The sequence below is a fragment of the Anas platyrhynchos genome, chromosome 1 (genome assembly GCF_047663525.1).
Source record: "Anas platyrhynchos isolate ZD024472 breed Pekin duck chromosome 1, IASCAAS_PekinDuck_T2T, whole genome shotgun sequence".
NCBI lineage: Eukaryota > Metazoa > Chordata > Aves > Anseriformes > Anatidae > Anas > Anas platyrhynchos.
The window spans coordinates 96,622,186-96,647,779 of NC_092587.1; the positions used below are offsets into that span (position 1 = coordinate 96,622,186).

General features: G+C 38.2%; 1 protein-coding gene across 13 annotated transcripts in view; it reads right to left on the minus strand.

Moving 5' to 3' along the window:
• The window catches only part of POU2F1 (POU class 2 homeobox 1), a 117,013-nt gene that overhangs the window by 13,302 nt on the left and 78,117 nt on the right, over window positions 1-25,594 (minus strand). For 9 of the 13 annotated variants that reach the window (XM_027449383.3, XM_027449380.3, XM_038184037.2 and 6 more), the window contains 9 exons: window positions 23,499-23,625; window positions 15,186-15,280; window positions 12,653-12,826; window positions 8,807-8,948; window positions 6,483-6,628; window positions 5,356-5,535; window positions 2,616-2,721; window positions 1,446-1,791; window positions 547-635 (listed from right to left, as the gene is read on the minus strand). In XM_027449383.3, coding sequence (XP_027305184.1) covers window positions 547-635; window positions 1,446-1,791; window positions 2,616-2,721; window positions 5,356-5,535; window positions 6,483-6,628; window positions 8,807-8,948; window positions 12,653-12,826; window positions 15,186-15,280; window positions 23,499-23,625 — 1,405 coding nt within the window. The remainder of the gene's footprint in view (window positions 1-546; window positions 636-1,445; window positions 1,792-2,615; window positions 2,722-5,355; window positions 5,536-6,482; window positions 6,629-8,806; window positions 8,949-12,652; window positions 12,827-15,185; window positions 15,281-23,498; window positions 23,626-25,594) is intronic. The other 4 variants (XM_027449384.3, XM_072025327.1, XM_027449382.3 and 1 more) reach the window with 1 other exon arrangement.

The following is a 25,594-nucleotide window of genomic DNA, read 5'->3' on the forward strand; positions in this document are numbered from 1 at the left end:
AACTTTAGGCTACATGGCACTTCCAAAACAAATCTTTATTCTTCTGAATATGCATTTATAGATTTAAAGTTCCTACGTAAGGACTTTAGGGAGGTAGGATATTCTTTCCTCATTTGTTTGTTTAAAAGACATATGGGACTTGAATTTAGGATCAAGTCTTGCTCAGAACTGCCCTCTTACAGACCTCAAAACAGCGTGACTCCACTCAAGTTTACATTAGAAGAACTGTAAAACACAAATCTCTAACCTGCTGGAAACACGTGTGTTTTTATGCCTATGCGGGGAGGATAACTAAATAAATTCCAGATCACATGCGGCATCTTAAAGTCTTCCTGTGGATCTCTACAAGATCATACATGGTTCTAACCCGCTTTCTGAAGTTGCACCTGCTCTTGAATCTGTGATACATATAATGTATTTGGGCATTTGAATTTTGAAAACCTTTACTCTTATAACACTTATGTCCAGTGCTCTTTTTTGGTAGAGAATAATAAAGCATAAATTCAAGTTGTACGATGGAGACGCATTAGAAAGAATACTACTGACCTTGAATAGTTGCCAGTGTACTGTTGCTCATCAGGGCTGGGCTGAGAGCACCACCTAATGTCCCTGGATTGAGACTGAGTAAGGCACCTCTGCAGGAAGCAAGACCATGGAAGAAGAAACAAAGACAAAGTGTTAAAGCGGCCACTGTTCAGAAGTACACCATCATGTTAAAAAAAAGGGGGAGGAGGGGGATCAAACATTAAGGCCTAATTCTAGCCTTTATTTTCGTTCTTCCTTGATGATGTCTTGAGTAGATGTGGCCTTTCAGCTGTGTGGTTAGCAATATGCCTGAAGTACAGGCACTGAAACTACATGAGTTGTATTGATTGTAGCTGTAAAATATTCTTGTAAGGTATTGGGGGATACTGCAACTTGTTAGAGAGCTATCATCACCTCCCAGATTCAGATAAAAACGACGTCAGTCAAGATGAAATGAAGAAACAGAGAGTCATCTTTCACAGCAACACTTCTTAAAACTAAAACTTCACCGATATATCTTAAATATCTTTTACAGCTTCTTGGTCATGATGGAGAAATGAATACAGAGGTGAGAAGTGGATCTAGGCTAGCTCTCCACTATAGATGATTCTATGATTCATCGCTAAGTTGCAGCTCTTAAGTCAAGCTCTGCAGTGGGATGGATGACTTAGCAAATCACAACATTGCTGCAACACAGCTTTTTCATCTGTAAAACGAAAACAGCATTTGTGTACATTGACGGGAATGGCAAAGTCTACTATCTGTAAGTAAACCTTCAGAATTTCAGGGAAAAGACACTAGAATCACCGAGTGAGCTACCAGAACACAGTGATACATAAAAGCCCATGCAAATTATTCCAAGAATTCTCCTTCCCTCCCCTGTCACTTAACTTGCTAGTGTGTAAAACATTCATCCTTACCCAGCTGCAAACTGCGAGGATGCCATCAAGCCTGGGTTTAGTCCTGCTGCAGCAGCCATGGCAGCGAGACTTGCATTTGCAGGCAACTGTGCAGCTCCTTGTAATGCGGCTGCTGCCGCTGTTTGCAACCCTGATGCCGTTACCATCACCTGGCTGGTCCCAAGAGGGGAGGACAAGGGAGCGGAGGTTGTCTGTGTTGTGCTGGTCTCACTGGCACTGGATGCCTCTGAAGTGGAGGCTGAGGCAGACGGGGAAGGACTCATGGAGGGTGATGTCACTGCTGAAGAAGCTGGAGGTGCTGTTGAAATCACTGTTGCTGTGTTGTTGGAGTTGGTTTCTGTTGTGCCTAGAAGATCGAATCTGGTTAGATCGGTACAAAAAACAGATATAACTGAGCTGAAACCACTACCCACTTGAACCTGTATGTCCAGCTGAAAGGGAGATAAGTACACAATTCTATAGGGCCAAGAAGCCCCCCAAGTCCAAATGAGAAGGACTGCTGAGTTTGGCTCTCAGACTACGATGAAATGACACTTCAAGAGGAGGCTGAGGAGCTAGCAAAGAAAGGTAGCATCTTTCACTTCACTATCACCCTTGATTTTATCCCCAGGAAAGTCAACCAAACGGTCACAAAGACCAAAGTTTCATAGTGGAGAAACAAGGAGCGATGACAAGTGTCCTGGGATACCTGAGTGACCAGTACTGAGATAACGAAAGACTTTCTGAAGAATATTAAGGGGAAAATGGCAGAGGTTAATGTGGGGACAAGGGAAATCAGCACAAGTGCTTTTTTAAAATTGAGAGAAGAGGAACACTTGGAACCAACATACAAAAGCCAAATGTACAATATCTCAAAGATTCTTTTTCTGTTATAAAAACATTTTTATTTCCTGTTTTCCAATTGCAGCAAAGCAGATTATGAATGTCTGAGACATCTTCAGATTATGCACAGCAATAAAGCAAAATCAAAAACCTATTTTATATGAAACTTGGGCAATAGAACCCAGAGAGTTGTAAATTTCTCCTGAATAATAAACTATAAGAAAGGACATTAGAAATCCAACAAAATCTTTACCTTCATAAAATCTCAATTACTTGTTTGACATAGTAATTTACTTGACAACTAAGAACAAGTGACTTGTGAAGAAATGCTCATGGCATGCACCTTACCTGTGACTGACAGACTAGTTACAGCAGGACTGGTCAGAGGGAGCACAGGATTGACAGTCAGGGTAGTAGCTGCACTGCTAGTCACAAGGCTTGGCGTGGTTGCCACCTGGAGGTCAAAAAAGAATACAACTGCTAAACTGTTAAGGAAAAAGACAAAAGCAGTTAGCTACTAGACTTGCATTTCTTTCTTCTCATCCTCAGCTGAGGAAATTACCAGGGAAAATACCGCGTATACACTAACTTTTTTGTAAATCCATTGCTTTAGTATTCAGTGGGCCAGCCATAGTATCTTCTCTAATTACCACCAATATCTTTATTCGTAATCATTCAGCATTTGAAGGCAGGTACATCCATTAAACCCATACTGCTTCAAGACTGACTTGTAAGATGGCCCTCCACCTATCCCTCCCCACAATGACAGAATCTTGCTTTAATAAAGTCACTCTTCCAGAACAATTTACAAAACATATTATTTATTCATAGTGTTTTCTTGCTTAAATGTCTTTTCAGCTCCAAATCTCTTTCTCTGATAGAATGATTTAAACATCACAGCATTACCAAAGGTATTTAGAGTAATGTGTTTACATGGAAAAACAGTATAACGTTTCCCTTTTACTGAACCAAACTATGAGCTCTATCTTGGTAAGTATCCTTGTGTGTGAGGAACGATCTATAAATTTAAAAAAATTCAAATGTCATTAGCTTATTTTACTCATGAATAGCTTAGAACAAACAAGCTACAAATAAACAAGATAATGCAGAGAGAAACATCCTAAGATTCAAGGCTGGAGGAACTAGCTTATAAGCAAAAATTAAATATAAGGAGAAAAAAGGACTTTTTATGGACAAAAATGGTGTCCAACAGTAATATTTGAAGGCTGTTATACATCAATGAGAGAAACAAATACTTTAAAATTTCCCAAGAGAACATAGCAAAAACACAGGCTACAACCTTCCTCCTTTCCCACCTCGTATCTAAGTTTATTATCAGAGAAATCTCCCTCATGCTGAATATTCTCTTATAGGAAGTCAAATGTTTTATGCATTTTAAACAAGGCTGGGGCAACTGGGACAGGTCTAAGAGCTTTCTGTTCATCTCAAATAGTCCATGAAATAAAGAAGCACTAGATATACAGTATACTTCGCACTAACGTAGCCTACACATCACATCTGTCATCTGTCCACCAAACAGTTAAGGCCAAGGTCAAAATCAATATTTCAGGGCAGCAAATGACCTAAAATTAATACAGCTAACCCTTGTGGTTACGATGACTGACTTAAGCCAATACAAAAGGAGGTTGCCATCTAAAGGAGCATTCACCTCCAATCCTGTCCCAGAGCTCTAGTACTTGTGCAGTCAGGGTGCAAGTTAAATTGGTCATCCAGACATACTGCTGAAAATTAATCATTGTTCTTCACATGGTTAACTTGCAGTCAGGCTGGTAAACTGAGCCCAATCATCATACAGACACATAGTCTCCAGACCTGACACAAGGAATCAACAGACCATATAGCCAGTGAAGGCTGGGGGTGACAGGGCTAGAATGTCCATTTGAGTGGTAGCACAATCTTAAAAGAAGCTCACAATGAGTGAAAATGCTTAGGGAAACATCACTGAAATAATTGAGACTGTGATTAACATTTCAACTTCTCATATACAATGGCAGTTTATAATAAAAGAGGAATTTACGTAGGGAAGCTTTCTTAAGTTGCAGTCCCAGTACGCTTGCATGGTTACTAAAATACACTATCACAAATCTCACTTTGGTAGCAAGGCATGTAACCTTGCTTTCCAGTTGTGGGTGAAAAAAAAGTACTGAGTACAGTCAACACATCCCCTCAAACAAAAAGTTGCATGCACACATCCTGAGACAAGGATGAGGGGAAAGAATGACACATCACCAAAATTAATGATTTAATGAAGTACTGGAAGGTATTAGCTACTACAATGATGAAGGTGGAATAAACACTACAAAAGGACAGCTACAGGCTACATCAATTCCACCACAGTCCTATTAGCATAGCTACTATGAAATCTAACAGCTACTGTTTCAATTTATGAAAACAGACCTCCATGGGCATTGGTAGCAAAGGAGCTGAAGGAACCTTGATGCAAGTGTTTTGTTACTCTTATTTTCATGAAGTTTGTGTTTACCTGAGGCAAATACAAGTTTGGGAAATTAATTACATGAGCATTAGCTATTTTTTTTCCTTTGTTCCATGCCCTTTTTTTTAGATGTAAACCATCCCTGACCAAAAGTGACAACAACAACACTGGACTTGCGTGACTAAAGTCTCCAAAATACATGTATATGTTTTACTGATGCTCATCTACTTATCATTGCAGACAAAGTAAGACCGGGGGGGGGGGGGGTGTAGAACTGTTGAGCAATTTTTATTACTATTATTTTATTTTAAAAGGTTTGGTCAAGAGAGAAAATCCAGAAATAAACTAGAGTTACTACCTGGCAAATTTACAAAGCAATAACCCAACTGCAAATTTGCTGGCCAAAATACTTAGTCATGAGCTGGCTAAATAAAATACTTGAACTGAAGACTGCTTTGTAAGCATTCCCTCTCTTTTGTAGTATGCAAGAAGGATATTTAAAATGCCAGTAAAATACAGACTTGTGAGAACAAGTTTGCTGTATAAAGAAGGTGTAGTACGTGCAACTTCCACAGTGAGCACAGTAGAACTATCTCTTCCAGTGATCTTTGCCAACAGATTCTTGACTCTTACCAGTGAGGTTGGGCAAGGGAAAATTGCTTTGATGGGCGAGCTGCTGGTTCCACCACTGCTGGGTGGGTTGATCCTTTTCTCCTTCTGGCGCCGGTTACAGAACCAAACGCGGATCACCTCCTTCTCCATGTTTAGCTGGTCGGCTATCATGGTGATCTCCTCCGAGGTAGGCTTTTGGTTCTGAGAAAAGGAAACGGGTACTTGAAAAGCTGTGAAATTACCTTCTGACGTTTTACATTATAGCTTTTATAGGTTCCTTAGGGCAGCCTGCTCTAAGCAACCTGCTTTGGCAGGGGGGTTGGACCCAACGATCTTTCGAGGTCCCTTCCAACCCTTTCAATTCTGTGATTCTGATTTTCCTTCACTAGGCAGAAATGTGGGTGGGCCACTTATACCCAGAATCTGTGGTACACTCTCTAGAGAGAGACCGTAATAGATACTTCTGCCGTACATTTTCCAAGTTGCAGGAAAATTTCTGCCAATGGTAAGCTGTGTTCCTCATGGATGGATGATGAAGACTAAACCAATACGCTTCTTTTTCAGAGAAGGGATCTGACTTGTGAATAATCCTTCAAGGAATTCTAGATATTGATAAGGAAATCTTTCTTTTATCATCTCCTAAAAAGTAACAGAAAAGATTAACTACAGCACTAGCCAAATGAACCTCAAGTTGTCTCAACTTATAATAAAAGATAGATTGAATGGGCTACCTAGAGGCTATCATTCAGCACATTCAGCTGCACAAAGTGCCTAACAAAAGTAATATAATGCCAGCTAAGAACTTCATCTTATGTATGTCTAGACTGTCACACCATTCATCCGACCTCAGAAAAGGTAATCCTTTTTTCTTATTTTTGAGGTGCATAGTAACAAGCCTTGAGCTATTGCTCAGTATCACTCAGTCAACAAACTGCAAGAACCATGAGATTTTGGTGGGGTGGTGGTATGGCTGTGTTTGTTTTAATTAAAATAAAGGAGGCAGTGATTGTGTGGTCCTTGGAACAGCCTTTGTATTCAACTTCTTTAGTACAAGCATTTTCCTAAATGGTATAGTAATAGCAGAAGCAAGGTTAAACGAAATTTCTTCATTGCTGTATAGGCTGAGTTGAACAAAAGTGATCACTGACCTCCAGGAAACTCTTCTCTAAGGCCACACGTATGTTGGTCTCTATGCTGGTGCGTTTCTTCCTCCTACGGTTCAAGCCTTCGCCCCCCAGCCCTGGAGAATTCAGGGCACTTGGGCTGGAGAGTGTTGAATCAGATGAGAGGTTTTCTGAAAAAAATAAAGTTAACACAAATGAGGAGATTTTATTTGAATACACTGCAATTTCATGCAAGTGTTCTTCAACTGTGCAAGGCATGCTATAATCCACTCTGTATCTACTCCAGATATATAGAGATTTCTGAAGATCACATTTATTAATTACTGTACTTCAAAATTACAACATATATTTGAAACTTATAAGCTACAAGTAAGACCAGAGGGTGCTGTCTTTGCTCCTGTATTCTACCACAGTACCCCTTTTATTATATCTATACAAAGTTTCTTTCTCCCTTATCTCATTCCAACCCACACTCACTCACTGCAATCACAGTTTAAAGAAAAATGCAGTAGCTGATATCCAGAAGCCATAGCTATAAGCCACAGACTGAAAAAAATCTGAGCAGCCTGAAATTTCTCTTACCTACTCTGCAATACAGTAGAAGAAGAAAGCTCACAGCCAGCTTCAGTGTTCAACCTCTTTTCTCTGGAGATCCTAGCGGATATTCTGTGCTAGATAGCCTACCCAGCCAGCAGCTCCCCCTCTCCTTAGCTTCAGAAGGTCTCTCTCTGTCAACCCCTAATCCTGTCTTTCTGGCTCCACAGAAGACTGAAGAGAGGACACAGTTTAATCCACTGTGTACACCAAAGCGCAAAATAACCGATAGCCAGCTTCCAACAGGAAATTTTATCAAAATGACTAATTATGGCTGCACAACATTGCAGACCCCTCTCTGAACAGTGGTTTGTGCCTGATAAGCAGATGCCAAAGATCACAAGGCCTTAGACCAATCTGCTGGGCTCAAATGGGCAAGTACATTCACCACATTATTTTCTAGATTACTTTTTTTTAGTTATAGCACCCATAAATCTGCTGGAACTCTTCTCCCTTGTGAAAATCCCACAGAACAAGCTGAGTTCTGTAACAGTAAGTTCTCCAACACTCAGATGTAACATAATGGAAAGCATCATTGGTATGCTTCTGCTGCCTGCTTTTACGTAAAAGTAGTTGAACAGCCTTTATGGTCACCTGAATCTTTCTTCCAAAGATTTTCAAGAAACTGAATGAGAGCCAAAGACAATGGTTCCTAACTTCCAGGCTGTGAAGGACCCCAACATTGTTTATAGTCCTTAACTTCACTTTACAGATCCAAATATTTCTTCAGGTTAGAAGGAAAAGGAAATTATGACACTGGTTGCAGCATCAGACTTGCTCAGTATTGCTGGAAGGTTTGGGGACAACTGTCCTGTGGACTAGAGCATTTGCTGCAAAGATCTTTCTATGTTTTCTATCATAGATCCCAGATTACCTAAGGATAGCCCCTGTCAGCACAATAGAAATGATGATTCCTTCTTTCAATGTAGGCCAAATTTTAAACATTGCATCCAATTAATTTCAAAATTTCCGGGAATACTGTAGGCTTTGGCATTAAGCCCTCTTCATTTTGATAAAAATAGGAGGGCACACACTGTCTCTGCCATATGTTTAGCAGATCCATCAGCAGTTTTGTACTATGTACAGTTGTATCCTTCGAAGAAAGAAACGGCTGACAGCACTCTTAAACATTTTCTATCCTAACACCTAGCACCACCATCCAAGCTCCTTTTGCTGGCACAAAAGAAAAAAAAATACATGCTGTCATCATGAATAACTTTTCTCCCAGGAAAAAAAAAATAATTCTGGAAGGAAAAAAACCCTAAGCTGTAAAGAACTCTTCCTATGGGGAGAAAGAGAGCATTTATAAGGACCCTTGGAGAGAGATGAAAAGAATGCACACAGGGGACGTGGGAGGAGATGAATGCAATAAGCTCTGCTTACTGAAACAACAAACCATGCAACTCTCTCTATTACACATCTGAAAAAGAAAGCTAGAAGAGGATTAGAAGTTATATGCATTAACATACACGAAGGAGGAAAACCATGACACACATTATACCTCACCCCATGCAATTATTCAGCTGACTGCAGAACACAATTCTAGAAGTTCACAGTGGAACTCTTTCAGATGTACATGGGCACACAAATAGGGAAATATGGACACTTATTCCTATACCCTTGTTTGTCCCATGGACAGTTACAAAGATCGGTGGCTTCATAAAACCATAAGGGCACCAACGAAGCAGTTTTTCAGTTTTTCAAAATCCTACTGATTTTGGTAGGCTGGTGAAGAAATACACAGACTCATTCACCTGCATCATTGAGCCACTTTTCCAGAAGTGGCTTTAACTTGCACATGTTCTTAAAGCTGAGGTTCAAGGCTTCAAAGCGAGAGATGGTAGTTTGGCTGAAGTCATTTCCATAGAGTTTGCCCATAGCGAGCCCAACATCACCCTGGACAAAGAAAGAGAAAAAAGGGATTCACTAACACAGGTACTTCCAAAGCAAGGAATCCTGCCACATCCTTGTGTTCCTAGTGACTCCACTGCTGGGTGGGATTCGGTTTCACAGAAACTTGCTTGGCACTAACAAGATTCATGCTAAAGCAAATAATGATAAAGAAATGTTATCTTTTCAAACTACAGGCAATTTAACCATGTAACTCTTTGCAGAAATTCCCTCATGCTCTGTCTTTTTAGCATTATCACTAAGCAGAACATTCCACTGAATATTAACTTGTAATTTTTCTCTTAGTTCTTAAAAAAAAATGAAAGGCCAAATGCTTTGGGAGCAGATTTAAGTATCTACATATTTCACACTGAAGAAGAAAAGTTCAAATAAGAAATGCAGTGAATTCATGTCCTTGTATTAGTAGTAAAACACTCTTGAAGAGATGAATGAGGTTTGTCTACAAACTTACATCACATTTAAATAAATGCAAAAATACTCTTATCTGAACTTTTAGTACCTTCTGTGATGTTCAAATCAAACTTTTCCCCACAGATACGCATTTCAAAGCAGACAAGAAGTTGAACCATATCAAATACTGATTAACTGTAGTCTCTACTACCATTACGCATCTGCTAAAAGCTATCCACAATAGCTTTTATGCTATACAGACAGATGATCACATCTTTACATCTGTTATTTCTTTTCAAAACTCAGTTTTAGCTGGCTTTCAGACATTCTGCTCATACCTAATACACTTCTATGTAGTTTACACTTGCATAGTCTCATTAAAAAAAAAAATCCATTCTTGATCATGGCCACTAAAAAACACCATAATGTTCTCCGGTTTTGTTTTAAAGCATGAAGGTCCTGCCCTTTCTGAAAACTTAGTAATTTTTTTGCTATATGCTCTAAATTAGATAAATTTAGATCTTTAAACACAAGAAGCAATGAAAAGTCTAGAAGAAAAGACTGAAGAGCTTGAGCGTAGTTAGTGGAGCTTAATTGCAATCGAGTTAGTTGGATGCTGCATAAAGCTTGCTTTCTTTCCTTTAGGTCAGATCCACAACCACCGCTTGAGACAAGTATACTAACAGCATGCAGAGTGGCCACATCCAAGCAAGGAAGAAAACCTTTGCTAAGCCTAGCAAATTGTGCAGATTGCATGAAGAAAAATTCCTTCCTAGAAGGGGACCAGAACAATTGGTTTGTAAGCCCTTCAAACAGAAAAGGAAATGTGTGGAAACACATTTGTATCTCTACCCATATCCCAGGATTTTGTACATTTCAAACCTCATAAATCATTCCAAGAGAAGTAAGTAACATGGATGCTCTAGTGAGTTTATGAAGAAGAAAACCTGGCTATGTAAACCATTTTAGAGATAAGTTGATTTATATCTCGGCAGGAAAGACTTATGAAATTTGCTCCAGTCCCCTGACCAAATTTAATTCTGGTATTTATGTTGTTCTTACTAACATTTGCCATCTGATTTAAAATGAATAGTTAACCATTTCTTTGTCAAGAGTTTTTGATGCCGAAAGGTGGCAGCATTTCAGCTGTAGGCAAAGCAATTTATATATTAGGATGATAATTTTATATTTTGGGATGGGCCACTGAAAGGATGGGTGGAACAGAGGATGAAGGTACGATGTCTGATCTACTTAATAGATTGAATGACACTCTGGTAATGAAATAAAACTGATTGTAAGGTACATCACTCTTGTATATGTTGCTCTGCTAGGAAGCTTGGATGGACTAGCAAAGGCAATATCTTGTAGAGAGCAACAATAACATTGTCTAAAATGTACGTTCACATAGCTTCAACCTGTCCTGACCAATCAGTCACACATCTGCAATAACACTAAGATGCAATGTGTTCATTGTATCTCTGTATGTCAAACATAAGAGACATTTTTAAGGAAAAACAGCTAAACAAGAAGATTTAAATACATCTGCTCTGGAGAATTTTGGGGGCAGGAGGAAAAGACACTGCTCAAATTCAAAACCTTTTATATTGCTCTATGCAGATAGAATAAACTTAGTGATTAGTTTGCAATGCAAACTTAAATCTTTGAAAAGCAGGGGTGGGGTGAGTTTGAAAAAGCTTACAGTACTACTGAAAAAAAAAAAAAAAGTATTATCCTCTGAAAGGCAATCTATTTGTCCAGATATAAGAAACCAAAGAAACAGGGATTTCTAATTATTCAACTATGCAATTAAATAGAAGTTATTAGAGCTGCCTAATTATATAGGTACACACTCAATGCAGGGTAAGAATGACTGAATGCCATTTGATCACTTTCTCTAGGTTTACATTTTTTATACTCAAAAAAATACTGAACTGCAAGCCTGAGCAGTTACGTTCATTTTTCCTGACCATGAAAATTCACAACAGGGTCAATAAAGAAGGGTTAACCCATAGTTTAAAAACTCGAGTTGAGGCTTAATAATTACCTCACAGTAGGGCAGATTAAACATAATTAACTAAAGATCTACATGAACCTCCTCAATCAGGCTATAAGGAAGCTTTTATATTTTACTCTGCTCTGCTTTATTGTTTTTCATGTTCATCCATCACTGCTGTATTTCTGTACCTCCCTCTAGTGGAAAGAAGGAAGGGAAGAAGGCACACATGCCACCAAAACACACCTAATTTCACTAGCAACATTCTGTTCTTCAGTTGTAATTAAGATGCTGCCAGGAACTTTCATTATGAACCCTGACTTTTCAAACATTTAGAACTTTATCAGAAAAATAAATCTCACTTCAGCACAAACTTTCAACTAGAGTAGGTTTACTTATTCCAGGGTGGACAAATCACATATACTGGGTTGACTGCTGAGCTCAGGCTTTTAAATACCTGCTTTGATTTTTGTTTGGTATTTCTTCTGGCAAAACAAGCCTGTGCTTCACATAGGCTCCTGCCAAAAGGAATTGTTTACCTGGACAGATTATTTTGTAGGAAAACATTTAATTTTTATATTAATAAGAAAGGACTCTTGTATGCAAGCAGCATTTCCCTTCAGCAGAATAACAGAACACAGAACTGCACACTGTATGTTTAATTGTACTCCTCGTTCAACCATTTTCAATATGTTCAAATTAGTTTTCTTCATCTCTATTGGTATTTCTGAGCTTTTAAATAAAACAAAAAAAAAAAATGACTACTCCAGTTCACCTCTGTAAGCAGTGAACTTCAAAGGTAACAGCCCTTTCAGGTTTTGTTTAGGAACCTTAGCAAAAGCATTAAATACAGAAGTCATTGATGTTTAATAGCAAAATACGCTTGAGAGATAAAACCCTTTGACATCCAAAGCAAATTCACAGTTGTGACATACTTTTTAAACACACGGAGCAGTTAATTGTGCTGTATGATTTTCTGGAACTTTGTACTTCTGAAGGCAGCTTTAAAGTGCTTTGTCCCATTCATTTTAAATCCTATAGAATGAATAGAGCACATGCAATGACATCTGGAGCTGGTAAATGCATGGACCTGCTGGGAAAACAGCTATGCTTTAAAACCAACAGGGATGTAAGATGGATGTATGGCTTTTTCTGCTATTTCTGAGAAATCCCCTACATAAAGGCCAGAGCATAACCCTATTTAAGAAGGTACTCCTAGGAAAAGGTGGAATTGTAGTCTCCCTCCAGACTTGAAAGATGAGACCTCAGATTCCACACTGGCAGGCACTAAGGTACGCAGTCTCACCTGAGTGAATCCAAGTTTGATCCGTCTTTGTTTGAAAGTCTTGGCAAACTGCTCAAGCTCCTCAAGGTCACTGGGCTCCTCCAAGCTGGGAGTGTCAATTCGCTTTGGTGTTGACTGGCTCTGTGGAAGTGGCTGAATGGGGGTCGCTGCTATTGTGCGTGTTGGGGTTGCTGGCTATTAAGACAGAGAGCAAGGAAAAGATGAAAATCAGACTTAAAAGAATACTCAGCAAAAATTAGATTTAGAAAAGGTACATATGGTTTCTATGAGAAAGATCAATGAATTTGGCATTTCCAGTAATCTGAAAGTTCTTCCAATTTATTTACATTCCTCTCAAGTCATAATCCAGAAAACTGTATTAGTATGACAGTCTTTTAAATGCTCTGTCAGAACCAATTAAAGAAAAGAGATGTTCAGTGCAGCACATAACCAACAACTTTCACTTGCTACAGAAGCTGCTCAAAGAAAGGCTGAACACTCCTACTTCATACAGTTCTATCATTTATAGACTGCTTGACATTCATCCCCTTTTAATCATTTTTAAATTGAATTTACTGCTTGTGTGTGGTGGCAGATTGTCATCAGCCCCGAAGATTCAACTCTCCTATTGAATCTTGGAACAGCAAGCACCTACAGGGACAGCAAACATAGCAAGTTTCCTCTAATGCCATCTCTTGGGACTGACTTAACTCTTCCAGTAAGAAAAAACAGATCTCTCTCTCTAACCCTTCCATTTAGACTTGCAACAATAAGGGCAGATGCCCTGGTGATACGAGAAATTAAGCAAAAGCAACCTAGGGAAAATAATTCCTTTTAGATCTTTTTTTTTTTTTCCCCCCTGCATAAAAGGCTAGTTTTCCAGGAAGTCAGCACAAGGTTCAATATTCCTGAATATTAGCATACTGCTAATATTTTGCTATGCAGCAATAAGAAGAATCTGTTAAAAAAAAAAATCAAAAAACGGAGCATGATGGAAAACATTCGCAGGTGAACAATATATATTAAGATCTGGTATTGCACAGTGCATGTTTTATGTGCAACAGAAACACTGGAAATATGCTTTGTGTATAACTCTACTTTTTATGTGCAATAGATAAACTGAAATGCAGAGACAAATCTTTCACTCTAGTTAAATTCTGTTCAGTTCAGTTGAATAGCTTTTATATCTTATGCCCAGATCTGAAACTACAGGCTCCTTCTGCACAATTAAGAACAGCCTCAAGTCTATGCAACACCAGAATAGCTTGCAAATATCCAGAAATGGCTGTTCTAAAAGAAATTCCCCATACATAGCAGAGTCTTTACGTAGCTCCGTATGTTGTTTTTCTCCTGGCTTAGTACAGCAGTATTGTGCAGTGCACAACAGATGGTAGAGGAAGGTCAGCATCTATAATTCCATTACTTGAGAAATAATGTGATCATATATGATCTTTCTAGGATTGCAGATATGTGTGTCACACTATAGGGGGTTTTAGAGTTTTTAAATTTACATTAAACATACTGGATAATTACTGCTATGTCTTTATTGGCTTCATCCCCATTATATAATTTGTTTTCTCTCTGTGGTTTTGAGACTTCTTTTAATCCAAGCATAATCTTTAGCAGGGAATCATGCTACTAACCAAAGTATGAACTACAGAGGTGAGACAAATTCCATTTTCCGCATAGTACATGAAAAATACTATAGGTGGTGTGACAGAAAATACAGTTTTCTAAGACTCTGATAGACTCAGGTGTCTTATTACAGACTAAAAATTTCTTACATGTAGCCAGGTTGGCAAGGAGATACTGGATGATATTACACACTATTTTAGAAACAGCATGCAGTCATGTAACTAAACTGCATAGTAAAATCCAGAGTGAGGCAAAATTAAATTTGCAGGCACGTGCAACCTTAAAATTGCCTTTCTTACAGTCTGAAAGCTTAATCACTGAGCTTTAATATTTTAACATATATCTAACAGAATATTTTAATGCATTTCTGACAATACCTTTGCCTTCAGAGAAGGTAACTAATAAGACTGGCAATATCTTGGTAATAATAGCAGGAGAACTAGGCTAGAATAGAAACAGATTACCACTGCAAGCTTTTTTAAAAATAAAAAAATAGAAAATAAAACTATACTAATCTGTAATCTTCTTTTTGAGGTTTTTGGGTAGCCCACACCTTGTTCCTCTGAATTTAAGAAACTCATATATTGTCCAAGAAAACCCTCCAGGAGATCAAACGCTGCTGTAGTCCCATTAACTCAAAATATCAAACATGAAAAATTTCAGCTAAAAATAGAATTTAAGAGTGTTAAGTGTGGAGGAAAAAAAAAAAGCATATTAGAGTAGAAACTTATAAAACTGAAGTTACTGATACTTCAGTTCTATACTGAATCTATCCAGAAAGACAAACTCACTATTATTGCTATATTTGCAGCTATAATTTAGCTGCATTTACTCCTGTAACCAATACAAAGAGTCCCCTCACTCGTAATAATTCACGGCCCCCCCACAGCAACTTCTGAACTGTAGAAATAAGCCTGACCTGCGAGGCAAGGGTGATGCTTGGCTGAGACTGCAGGAGGTTGGCTTGGCTTTGCTGAGGTAGTTGCGTTAAGAGATTCTGCGCTTGCAGGAGACCTGGAAAGAGGAAAGGGTGGTTTTGGTTCATCTGTACAGCAACAACTAGAACATGACACGAGGTGAAACAAGACTCTTGCCAAATAATTAAAATTATAACAAATTTGAGAAGGAAGCCTTTATTTTTATCCCTGCAGAGATACTTCCAGACTTTGGACTTTTCAATCCAAAACCTCCTTGTATTTTCGTGTAGCATTTACAGTGACAGACAGGTGAAATGAAGTAGCCTCTGCCACACCGCTCTGTAGAAACTGTAATGACCTAAGTTCTTCCAGTTCTGTATGCAGGAATCATTTATTGCCCCTTTCAGCTTACAGATGTTACAGGTAAATTTATTTCCGTAATCAAAGCTGACCAAGAGTCGGGGAGCAAAAAGGACTTCAGCAACTGAATATTAATCAAATACACAGGCTGGGCTCTAATCATTCTTCTCTCTCCATGCTACCCCATGCCAGCCGCCTAAGAAGAAGACGTATGTCTCCAGCAAAGCAAATCATGCCAGAAGACAAAACAAGCCCAGATTACCTCCTCCTGGCTGAAATAAAGAAGGAATCTTTTACAAAAGTAACAAGATATAGAACACTGTTTGAATTGCACAAATAGAATAAACATTGCACTTAATATATGAAAACCTCCACTATTATGAAATGACAACATTAAAGAACAAGTGAGACTGATACAACCAACATACACAATATGCTGTCACTCTAAAAATAAACTCTTTCAGTCTGCTATTTGCACAGTTTATCAAGTCTCTCTAAAATTGAGGTATACTCTTGAATCTACATAATTTAACCAGGAGCTATTTTTTTCTGCATTACTAAAATATATTTTAAAGGGTAAGAATCTTGACAAAGATAGACCTATGGTTAGTCAACTCCCTCGATTTTCTTATGAATAATACTGTACTCTGTATGTAACTTCTGACTACATCTATCAACTTCCCCTACAATTATTTTAGAGCCTGACTAATTAAATCTATGTTTAGCGAGCATCTTCAATATACCAAGTTCCTAAAAACAGGGGTGACATGACAACAGATGGACACTATAGCCACTAAGAGGACAGAACACCAAATAAGTATCACATAAGGAAAACTGTGCAATTTGAGTTTAACATGGCCTGTTTTGGCACATCAGCTGGCCAATCCATCGTGTGCACCACTCATGACCAGCTATCTCTTACCAGAGTACAGACATGGGACGCAGGAATTCAGGACTTGATAAATAGGGAGTGGGAAAGTGGATGTTTTATGAGAGGTTAAGGCCATAGGAGACAAAAGCTAGGACTATCATGGAGTACGAACGAGAAAATGTAACTTCAAAGGGGGATACGGAACTACAGAACTGTCTTCTGATCTCATCATAAAAAAAAGGCAACAAAATGTTGAATATTTATTTTTAGATACAATACATTACTGTTAAAATGCTCAAGACCTACAGAATAAAGCTGGCTGCTTATGCAGCATAATATGGCACCATAGACAACTACATACATTTTCTTTGTGTCCCGTAATCAACGTGTTTCAGCTGTTTTTAAAAGGCCTCAGGGTGGGAATAGATCACTTCAAGGAATTTCCAAGATCACTACATACTGGTAGCTATACAATACTTTTTGCAAGGCAAATATCTGCTCACTTGAAAGATGATCTCAACTACCCAAATCTAATTATTAATTAGTGATCTGTCATCTCTACTAGAAGAGTTTTTGACCTTTATTTAGTGACTGTAAATTTTAACTAACTCGAAACAGAAAGGGACAAGCCATCGCAACGATGCTATAGAGCAGCTGACCAACAACGAAACAAGAAACAGGCAGCTGACAGTGACCACGTTTGACCCGCAATCCACCTGCTAACACAATCGATCACAAGTTACTGACTCATCTTGTGACTGTAATCAGAGTAATTAGGATTGTTCTTTTGTGATTTTTTTGTCCTCAGAGAAATCCCAGAGGATATTTTTCTGGCAATAACACTTCTACTGAAGAGCATGAGTTGACTACACTTTTCCTCATTTTCTTCTCCCTTGTACATTCTGAATTAATTATCACTGAAGGACAGAATAAAATATTCTGAACGTGTTCCATACACTCAGTTTTTACATCATTTTATCCTACTTAGGAAATACCCATACAAGGTCTCTCAGGTAGAAATGGGAGAAAGAACAAGTCTGTTGAAGCCGAGCCACTAGCTGACTGAAGTAATAATTGGGAAAGTAGCTGAACTGCTTCGGCAAAGCATGTCATGCATATACTTTGGGCTCTTAATGGCTTCCCTAAGTGGGCAGCTATAGTTTAGCTTTTTTTCCAGGCATGACTTAGATTAGCCTAAGCTTCACCTTCATTTTCTCTGAGAAGAGACTATCAATCCCCACTTTGAAGATAACTTCAGTGACAATATACAGGGTGCATAGTACTGTCTTTAAATATAGTGTAAATTCAAAACTGCACCTCTTAGGTAACTGCTGTGATATTTGCGTTTCAGACTTTTTCATTTCCTCAGGGAGTGATATGGGTGCCAATGCTGATTAATGTCTTCACTACAAAAATGATGGTGCAGAACAAAGTCTCAGCTATTTTGTGGACAGTATTCAAAAAGTAGAGAGTAGAGTATGTTGGAAGCCAGGGTCTAGACTGGCTGGACAAATGGTACCTTGTGAAGATCAATGAAAGAAAATGTGAAGTCCTGGTTATGAGCTGGAGTGACCCTGTAGTACAGCAATAAAGGCCAGGCACTGTTAGCCTAAAAGGCAGTTTTGCCAAAAATGACCAGGTGATGCTGGGGGAAAACACAACAAATATAAGTAAGCAGCGTGCCCATATGCTGAAGGAGGCTAACCACATCCTGAGCTGTATTAGTAAGAACATAGGCAGCCGGTTAAGGGCCGTGATTCTGCCCCTGCGCTTGGCACTTGAGACACCACAGCTAGAGCATTGCGTTGAGACTTAGGATTCCCAGTACAAAAAACAATTGCATCCATGATTGTACACATTCAGGGCCCACTAGGATAGCTAACAGGCTGGAACATCCATACAAGGAAGGAGTAAGAATGGGTACAAGTGCTGTATTTTTTGGCTACTGTTGTCCTCAAGGACAGAAATTGAGTCTTCTTGAGGGTGCGTGCAAGTAGTAAGCAGCTACAGATGAAAACCAGAACATGAAAACCTTCAGCTAGAACTTTTCCTCTTCAAGGAAGGGGGGGTTGTTGTTAGGTGGGTATGTTTTTTCTTATTGAGGCAGGTACCTGAAGAGGTTGCAGAATCTCTAGCCTTGAAGATGTTCAAATCTCAACTACTCATGCCACTAAATACCCCACTGTAACTACATGGGGTGTGACCAACATTACATGACTTCTAGAGGCCTCTTCCAACCTTTTTTTTTTTTTTTTTTTTTGAATCTGTAAGAACTACTGTACTTGCATACCTAACTTTACAGAGGTAGAACCCAAAGCAGAGGGTCAGAAATAGTAAGAGCCCAGTAGTATTACTGCAGTAAAAATATCAAATAAAACACCTGTGTAAAGCTCCAAAAGAATGGTCATATGGACATAAAGATTTATGTAATAAAAGTATCATGTTTTAGAGGTATCTACTTTTGTTTAAAATAGTTAAAATAAATCCATCTACCATCACCCAGGCTTTTTCCTTTAATATCTACAAACAGTGTGAATAATGGCCCAAAGCCAAAAAAAATCCTCCTGCCAGCCAACAGTCCCTAAGGACTGACCTGGGCTTCAGCTGTTACTGTCAAAAAAGAAACCACAGATAAAACTAACATTTAAGTGCCATTTTTTTCAGCATGATTTTTTTAAAAGTTGGCCCAGACACACAATGCATAATTCATCTCTAACTGATCTCCCTAAAAAGAGTGAAATTTTTAATCGAAGAAAAACCTGACTGCTTTTTCTCTGCCAAATATGTTCATCTTCTCACTAACATATGCTGGAAGTGGGCATGTAAAGCTAAACCATTACAATATCTTAATTGGCTTAACTGAAAACAACAGAGAGGAAAGAAGGATGGGTATCACACTACACATTACATAGTGTTACTTGATTAACTTTGTTGATAGCTGTTGATGCAAAGAAACTCCAGAGTGTTTGGGTGTGCCTTGTTTCATCTAACCCAGTCCTTCCAAAGTGGGGACTCAGAAGTGAAATCATACTGGGAGTGAACACAGTAGAGAAAGTACTGATTTATGGATTCCTACCAATGTGTAGCACTAAGATATTAAACTGCTGCCCCTTTTGCAGTACCAAGGCACCCTTGAACATCAGTTCAAGAACATGTTGCAAATATGCTGTGCAGTTTTGAAGACTATTGCTTCAGTGATCCATGAAAAGGTGCTGCCACACTACTACAATGAAAAAAATCAACATTTTCACCTATTGATGCCACTTGGATGGTTAGAACCAAAAGACTTTCAAAGTAGGCAGTAAGCATTAACAATTAAATTCATAACTTGGTAATGAGTACTTGCAGCCCAGGGAGAAGTCGCCCTTTAAATCACTTCGTCCAAGTTCTTTCCCATCCCACTTTAAGATTTTCCCTCATCTGGGGCACAAATTTGGGTCAGTAGTTGAATAAAATGTAGTTGTGTCACCAAATACGCTGTCATTAGGATTCTCTTGAGAATAAAGAACATGGCATCCTTATCTGTGTTCTGATGGCACCAAAGCACTTACACCTGGTTCACATAGCATATTATCAACAAAATAATGAGCCCTGTAAGGGCAGTGCAGGTGCACAGTCACAGGTGAGATTAACATTTGTGTTACAAATCTGATGCATATGAGAAAAAGCAGAGGCAACTTTTCTTTAATCTGTAGTAGAACTAGACAGTATCCAAGAACAGGGCTGGACTGCGCTTGCTGCCATCATCTCAGGTATTTTTACAGTAAAAAAAAAAATGGAAATCGTGTAACACATTTAATAATAAACAGCAATAACTTGAAGAGGTAAGCCCAGACTTGGTAAGCCCAGACTTAATGTTTAAAGCTAAACAGGAGCTTGTCTTCCCTATTTGCTTTCCTAAATACTTTCCTTATCTTGTTTCTAAACCGGTTCTCACTCCTTGGTAACAACACAGTCTTTTCTCACATTTTAGCTTTTGTTTGCAAGATGAATTTAAATGAAATGCAGCACCATTCCCCTTTCCCCCCCTCCATTCAGATTTTTATCAATATAATTTTTATTGGCAGTATCTTCCACATAGAAAGGTGAATGGTCATCTGAACATATTTTTAAAAAGCAAGTACAGTTACAGTAAATGATGTTGAACTGATGATTCTAGCAACATATCTATCACTTCACAGAATAGATACAAGAGGTATGAGGAGAACATAACACGCTACCTTCTTGCCTGCAACTTTAACAATAACCATATAATGGTTTGAATTTGAAGGGACCTTAAATATTATCTAATTCCCATCCCCCTGCTATAGGCAAGGACATAATTGCTCTAAATAAAAAATTGTTCCAAATTTCTATTCCCACATAATCTTCTGCTTATCTGCTGAGGCTTGAAACAATTCCTTCAGGTATGACATTACCTATTAAAAGTTACAAAAAAAACAAACTTTTTTTTTAAACATAACACTGAGTAAGTAGAAATCATGAAAATGGAATTGGACGCGTGGCAGTGGATTTACAGGGAAAAATTCACATCTGCTGCTGTGACCTGTGTGTTGAAGAACACAGAATAACAAATTAATATTTTTAGTATTGAATTTCCTAGAATTTTGCAGAAGTGGGATCTTAAGGGCTTAAGCCATGGCATTCAACCCCTTCTAAGGCTGCTGATGATCATGTTGCTCAGCCCCTGTCATCTCTTCAAGTAAAAGAAGTTTCTCTATCAAGTGTTTGCATGTCTTCTATGACATTGCTTAGGCATATTATTCTTTACTCATTTTTTTCAATACTGTTCTCTTGTATCAAAAATAATGTCTCACATATATGACATGACAAAAAATATGTAGTATAGTATGTAAAACAACAGATTTCTTCCAGAATAGGTAAGTGATGAATAAATCTGAATTTTTATTTAACTACTAAATGGGTGCATATAAAGTTGTATGCAATACCAATAAGGCATCCAAAAAAACCTGAATGTCATTAGTTTTAAATAAAAGCTTTTATGCTAGTTTCTTCAGATTATTTATTTTATGAAGTTGACTAATGCAGCAATAGGACAAGAACAAGGAAAAGTCAGCTCAACAGCAGAGACAAAAAATACACCCTTTCTCAATCTTTCTCATAAATGATAACATGCTGTTTGAGATCTTCTAACAATAACCATGAAATACTGCAGAAAGCCATACCCAGAAAGTAAGATAAGGACTATTATGACATACACGTTGCTTTATCACTGAGTGCTCATGAAGAAAATTAGATCCATTCAGGCATTCCAGTTTGGAAGGTTGTCACACTAGTGGCTGATGGTCAGAATACAGAATATAAATCTTCCTACATTTTTGAACTATTCAGTTGTCCAGGCTGCACATTACCAGTAAAACATGGTGTTTCCATACACACTGTGTCACTGAAGACAGCAATATGCAGGTCTTAACTGTAGTCAAGAAATCATTCTCAGAGCAGGCCCCTGGAAAATATACTATAAAAGCCTCTTCTGGCAGTTATTCTATTTCAGAAGACTTAAAACAAAAAGCCTTCCTTCCTTTCTATAATGCAAACAACTCATTTTGAGAGATGAATATAATATGCTTCTGTCAGTTTCCTTCTTTGTGAAGCATCTTCAGAGACTTTTTAGAAATACAGATATTACAGATATTTAGAAAACCCAGGAGAAATTCCCTGAGAACTGTAGGCAGACATGAATGCTGATTACTGAGTTTTTCAAAACAATGCTTTTTTGCCTGCTGTTAGCTTAAAAGAATATTTTCAAGTTTTAACAATGCTGAATATCCTTGAACAAAACTTTAGTGAAGTTTCATGTCTTCTAAAAAAAAAAAAAAAAAAGTAAAGCTTTTAAGTTCTGCTTCATTTTAAGAAACTAGTACATCACTAAATGCCTCAGTCTTTTAGTCATCCTCTACCAGTGTTGGTATAAAAGCTCTCCTAAATCAAGTACTGTTAAAAGAAGGTTAATTTTGACTAGCCCTTTATTCAAATGTTAGAGCATTCAGATGGTAAGAGAGCTTCAGCACAATGGAAAGCCAGTTTTATCCAAGTCATAGTGTGTAAGAAGAAATGATGCATGGAACAAAATTGAAAGGAATAGAAGAAAATGAGGTGCAAAGAGCTGCTTTACAGGACAGCCAAACTCTGGAAGACTCTTCAGCCATAACAGGATATGCCTGCTGAACAAGAACCTTTGGATTACTAGACCTGAACAACTAAGTGGAATTCATGTAGAAGAGACAGGAAAAAAAGGCCACTGGATTCTATCGGCATTGGAGTATATCAGCCATGGCCAAATACAGTTGCCTGAGGGTATCAAAAAACAGTGTAATCGGTACTGTGATGTATTTAATCATGAATGCATTAGTTCTTAGAGTGAAGCTCCTATACAGCATCTTAACTGGTCTAGCACTACTACCTACCAGTCAATTTGCATTTAACTTGCAAGCCATACCCAGTCTATTGCCAAAATAATCTTTACAAGTGCTGTTATATGAAAACAAGCATCCTAGCTGTTTTCCCCAAGGTATAGTAATTATTTCAGTTTATGACAACATTACCTGTATTCCCTTTAGGCTTAAGGTCTTTTTTAGTCTCCCACAAGAATGGTAGATTTTGTAACCTTTTTCCAGTCTGAGAATTCTGTAACCCTTTTAGCATGGATCTAATCCAGAAAGCCCAGATTCTCTCCAGGCAGCTACTTCCTAGGATTATGACTATGAGTTCTGGAAAGCAGTCTTCCCAGGAAGCTTCCTTCTCTAGACCCTGGCCCAAAAATTCACATGCTGCATTTCCCAAGAATCCTTGCTAACTAAGGTTCCCATAATATAATCTCTGGACTGATCCTTGTAGGGAAGTAAGATACACAAACTTTGATAAGGCTGAGGTCTAACACCAAGAAAGAGCCAACCTGTTAAGAGTCTCCTAATTGCAATACTCTTATTTCTCCAAGGGAATATAAACATCTAATGAAGGCATATAAACCTCCCGAGTTTCAACTTTTCCTCCAAGAATCTACGGCTGTTGTGTTTTTTTTTTTTTTTGTTTTGTTTTGTTTTTCCTGGCAAGGAGCACTTACCCTGCTGCCCCTGCGGTGTTTGTGAGATGATGAACTGTGCTGGCTGCAAGTTGGTTGTTGGATGCACCAACACAAACTGTTGCAGGTTGAGATTCTGCTGCTGAAGCTGCTGCAAGTGCTGCAAATCCTTAAGGAAACAGGAGAGGGGGGGGGAGGGAAAAGAAAAGGGGGAAAAAAAGGGGGGGAAGGGAGGAAGAGAGCTGTGTGTTAGACATTTAAGTCATCCATGAATCCCAATTTAACTACATTTCCCAACCAATTACATTATACCATTCAGAGATAAAAAGTAGATGTCAAACACAGCAGTTCTGCTACTAAATATCTTTTAGACTGGCAATATGAATTTCACTGTCCTTAAAAAAAAATGCTTACTAAATAACCCATCAAAGCCTTTCTAACAGTGTTCTGCTTTTAAAAAATAATAATCAGTTCCCCTCTCAAAGTGTGTAAGTTTTCAAATACTTTAGCATACAAATACTGTCAGCACTTGCATTTCTCAGACTTGTTTTTTGCAGATGCAACTCTGCTACAACATTCATTGTTGCCAAATCAAGCACATTAGCTAGGAGCTATTTTTGTTTATAACAACAATCTGCAATTAGCATTTTAATTAGCAACAGGAAAGCAAAAAATTAGATTCTTAGTATGCACTCTGGTTGTTCAGGTCAAAATTTGGGAAGCTGCTAACCCAAATAGTATACAATCATATTTGATTAGTTTTGAATGAAATTACAATAAGCTTAGTAGATATGGCTACAACTACGGGCAAAAGGAATAACCCCAAACATTGCACTATTGTAGAACCCTACTTTTATGTATTTAAGCCATTCAGAACTGTTAATTTTCTATAATTAAATGATTGGTCTTGATGTAAACGCTAATCTCTGAGAAACTGAATCATCACAGTTCAACTTGCTGTTTAGCTAGAGAATGAAAACAAAACTACTTTTTAAGAAAATCCCTCAAAACTAGCCTCTTTCTTTTCCAGAAAGGACGATAATTGCAGAAAATTAAAGCACAGTGTAAAAACAGCCAACTGAACAGTCAATATGAGAGTTATCCATACACATATGCAGAATCTTTCAATCTTCCCCAGAAGCAGCTATTTCAAAATAGCTGCTCCCTGCCAAGCTGGTGAGCAAAGTCAGAAATACCTTCCATTCTTACAAGCTCCAATTCAACAAACAAAACACTTCCCAAAGCTTTCTTTCAAATAAGTCGCTCGGATACCTGAGTATCTGTTTGTTGACAGATTCCCTCTGCTGGGTCCACCTGTGTCAGAAAACATTAACAATGCCAGCCTACTCTTAAACCTTTGCTCAGTCTGATTGCTTGAACAGAGCTGCTCCCATTAACATACCTCCTAATGTACTTCAATTAAAGTGAGCCAGACTAACAAAGACCTGCTTCTTAAGGCTTATAAACTAACCCCCCATACATTTTGACTGACAAGTTAGTGAGCTCTCACACAAGCAGCTCTGCCAGCAGATGTGACAGGCCATCAACTGCCAGCAGCAGAAATGGTGATGAAAAGTCAAGACATACTGACAAGGATAACTTTTTATTTAACCAACATTAAATACTACCATTTGCAGAATAAATCTACCCGCCCGTGCCCTTACGGTATTTTAAAGATGCTAAACTAAGACCTAAAAGCTGCAACCATCTTTTTCTGGGGAAGGGGGACAGGAGTGTCAGTGGGTGGAAAGGAAGACGAGGGGGTTGAAGAGTCCCTTGATTTATGAGACCACAAACATGCATTACAAGAAAATGACTACTTAACCTGCATTATAAAGATACTGGCCATCAATCACGGAGGCAACTTCGTCACATTAAGTCAAAAGCATGCAGTGTAATAATACGGTAGACAGACACCAGATGGCATTGACCAAACAATGCCCTTTAAGAAATGGAAACTTCTATTTTACAAGAGAACGGTAAAATAATTTAAAAGCACCCCCAGCACAAGAGAGTGTTTTTTAAGTTTGCTTCAGAAAAATTGAGAAGTACTGCAACCATTCCTATGAAATCAAGGTCAATTTCTTTCATTACAAAAAAAAAAAAAAGACTTGCTCCATTTTTTTCCCCAGGAACAT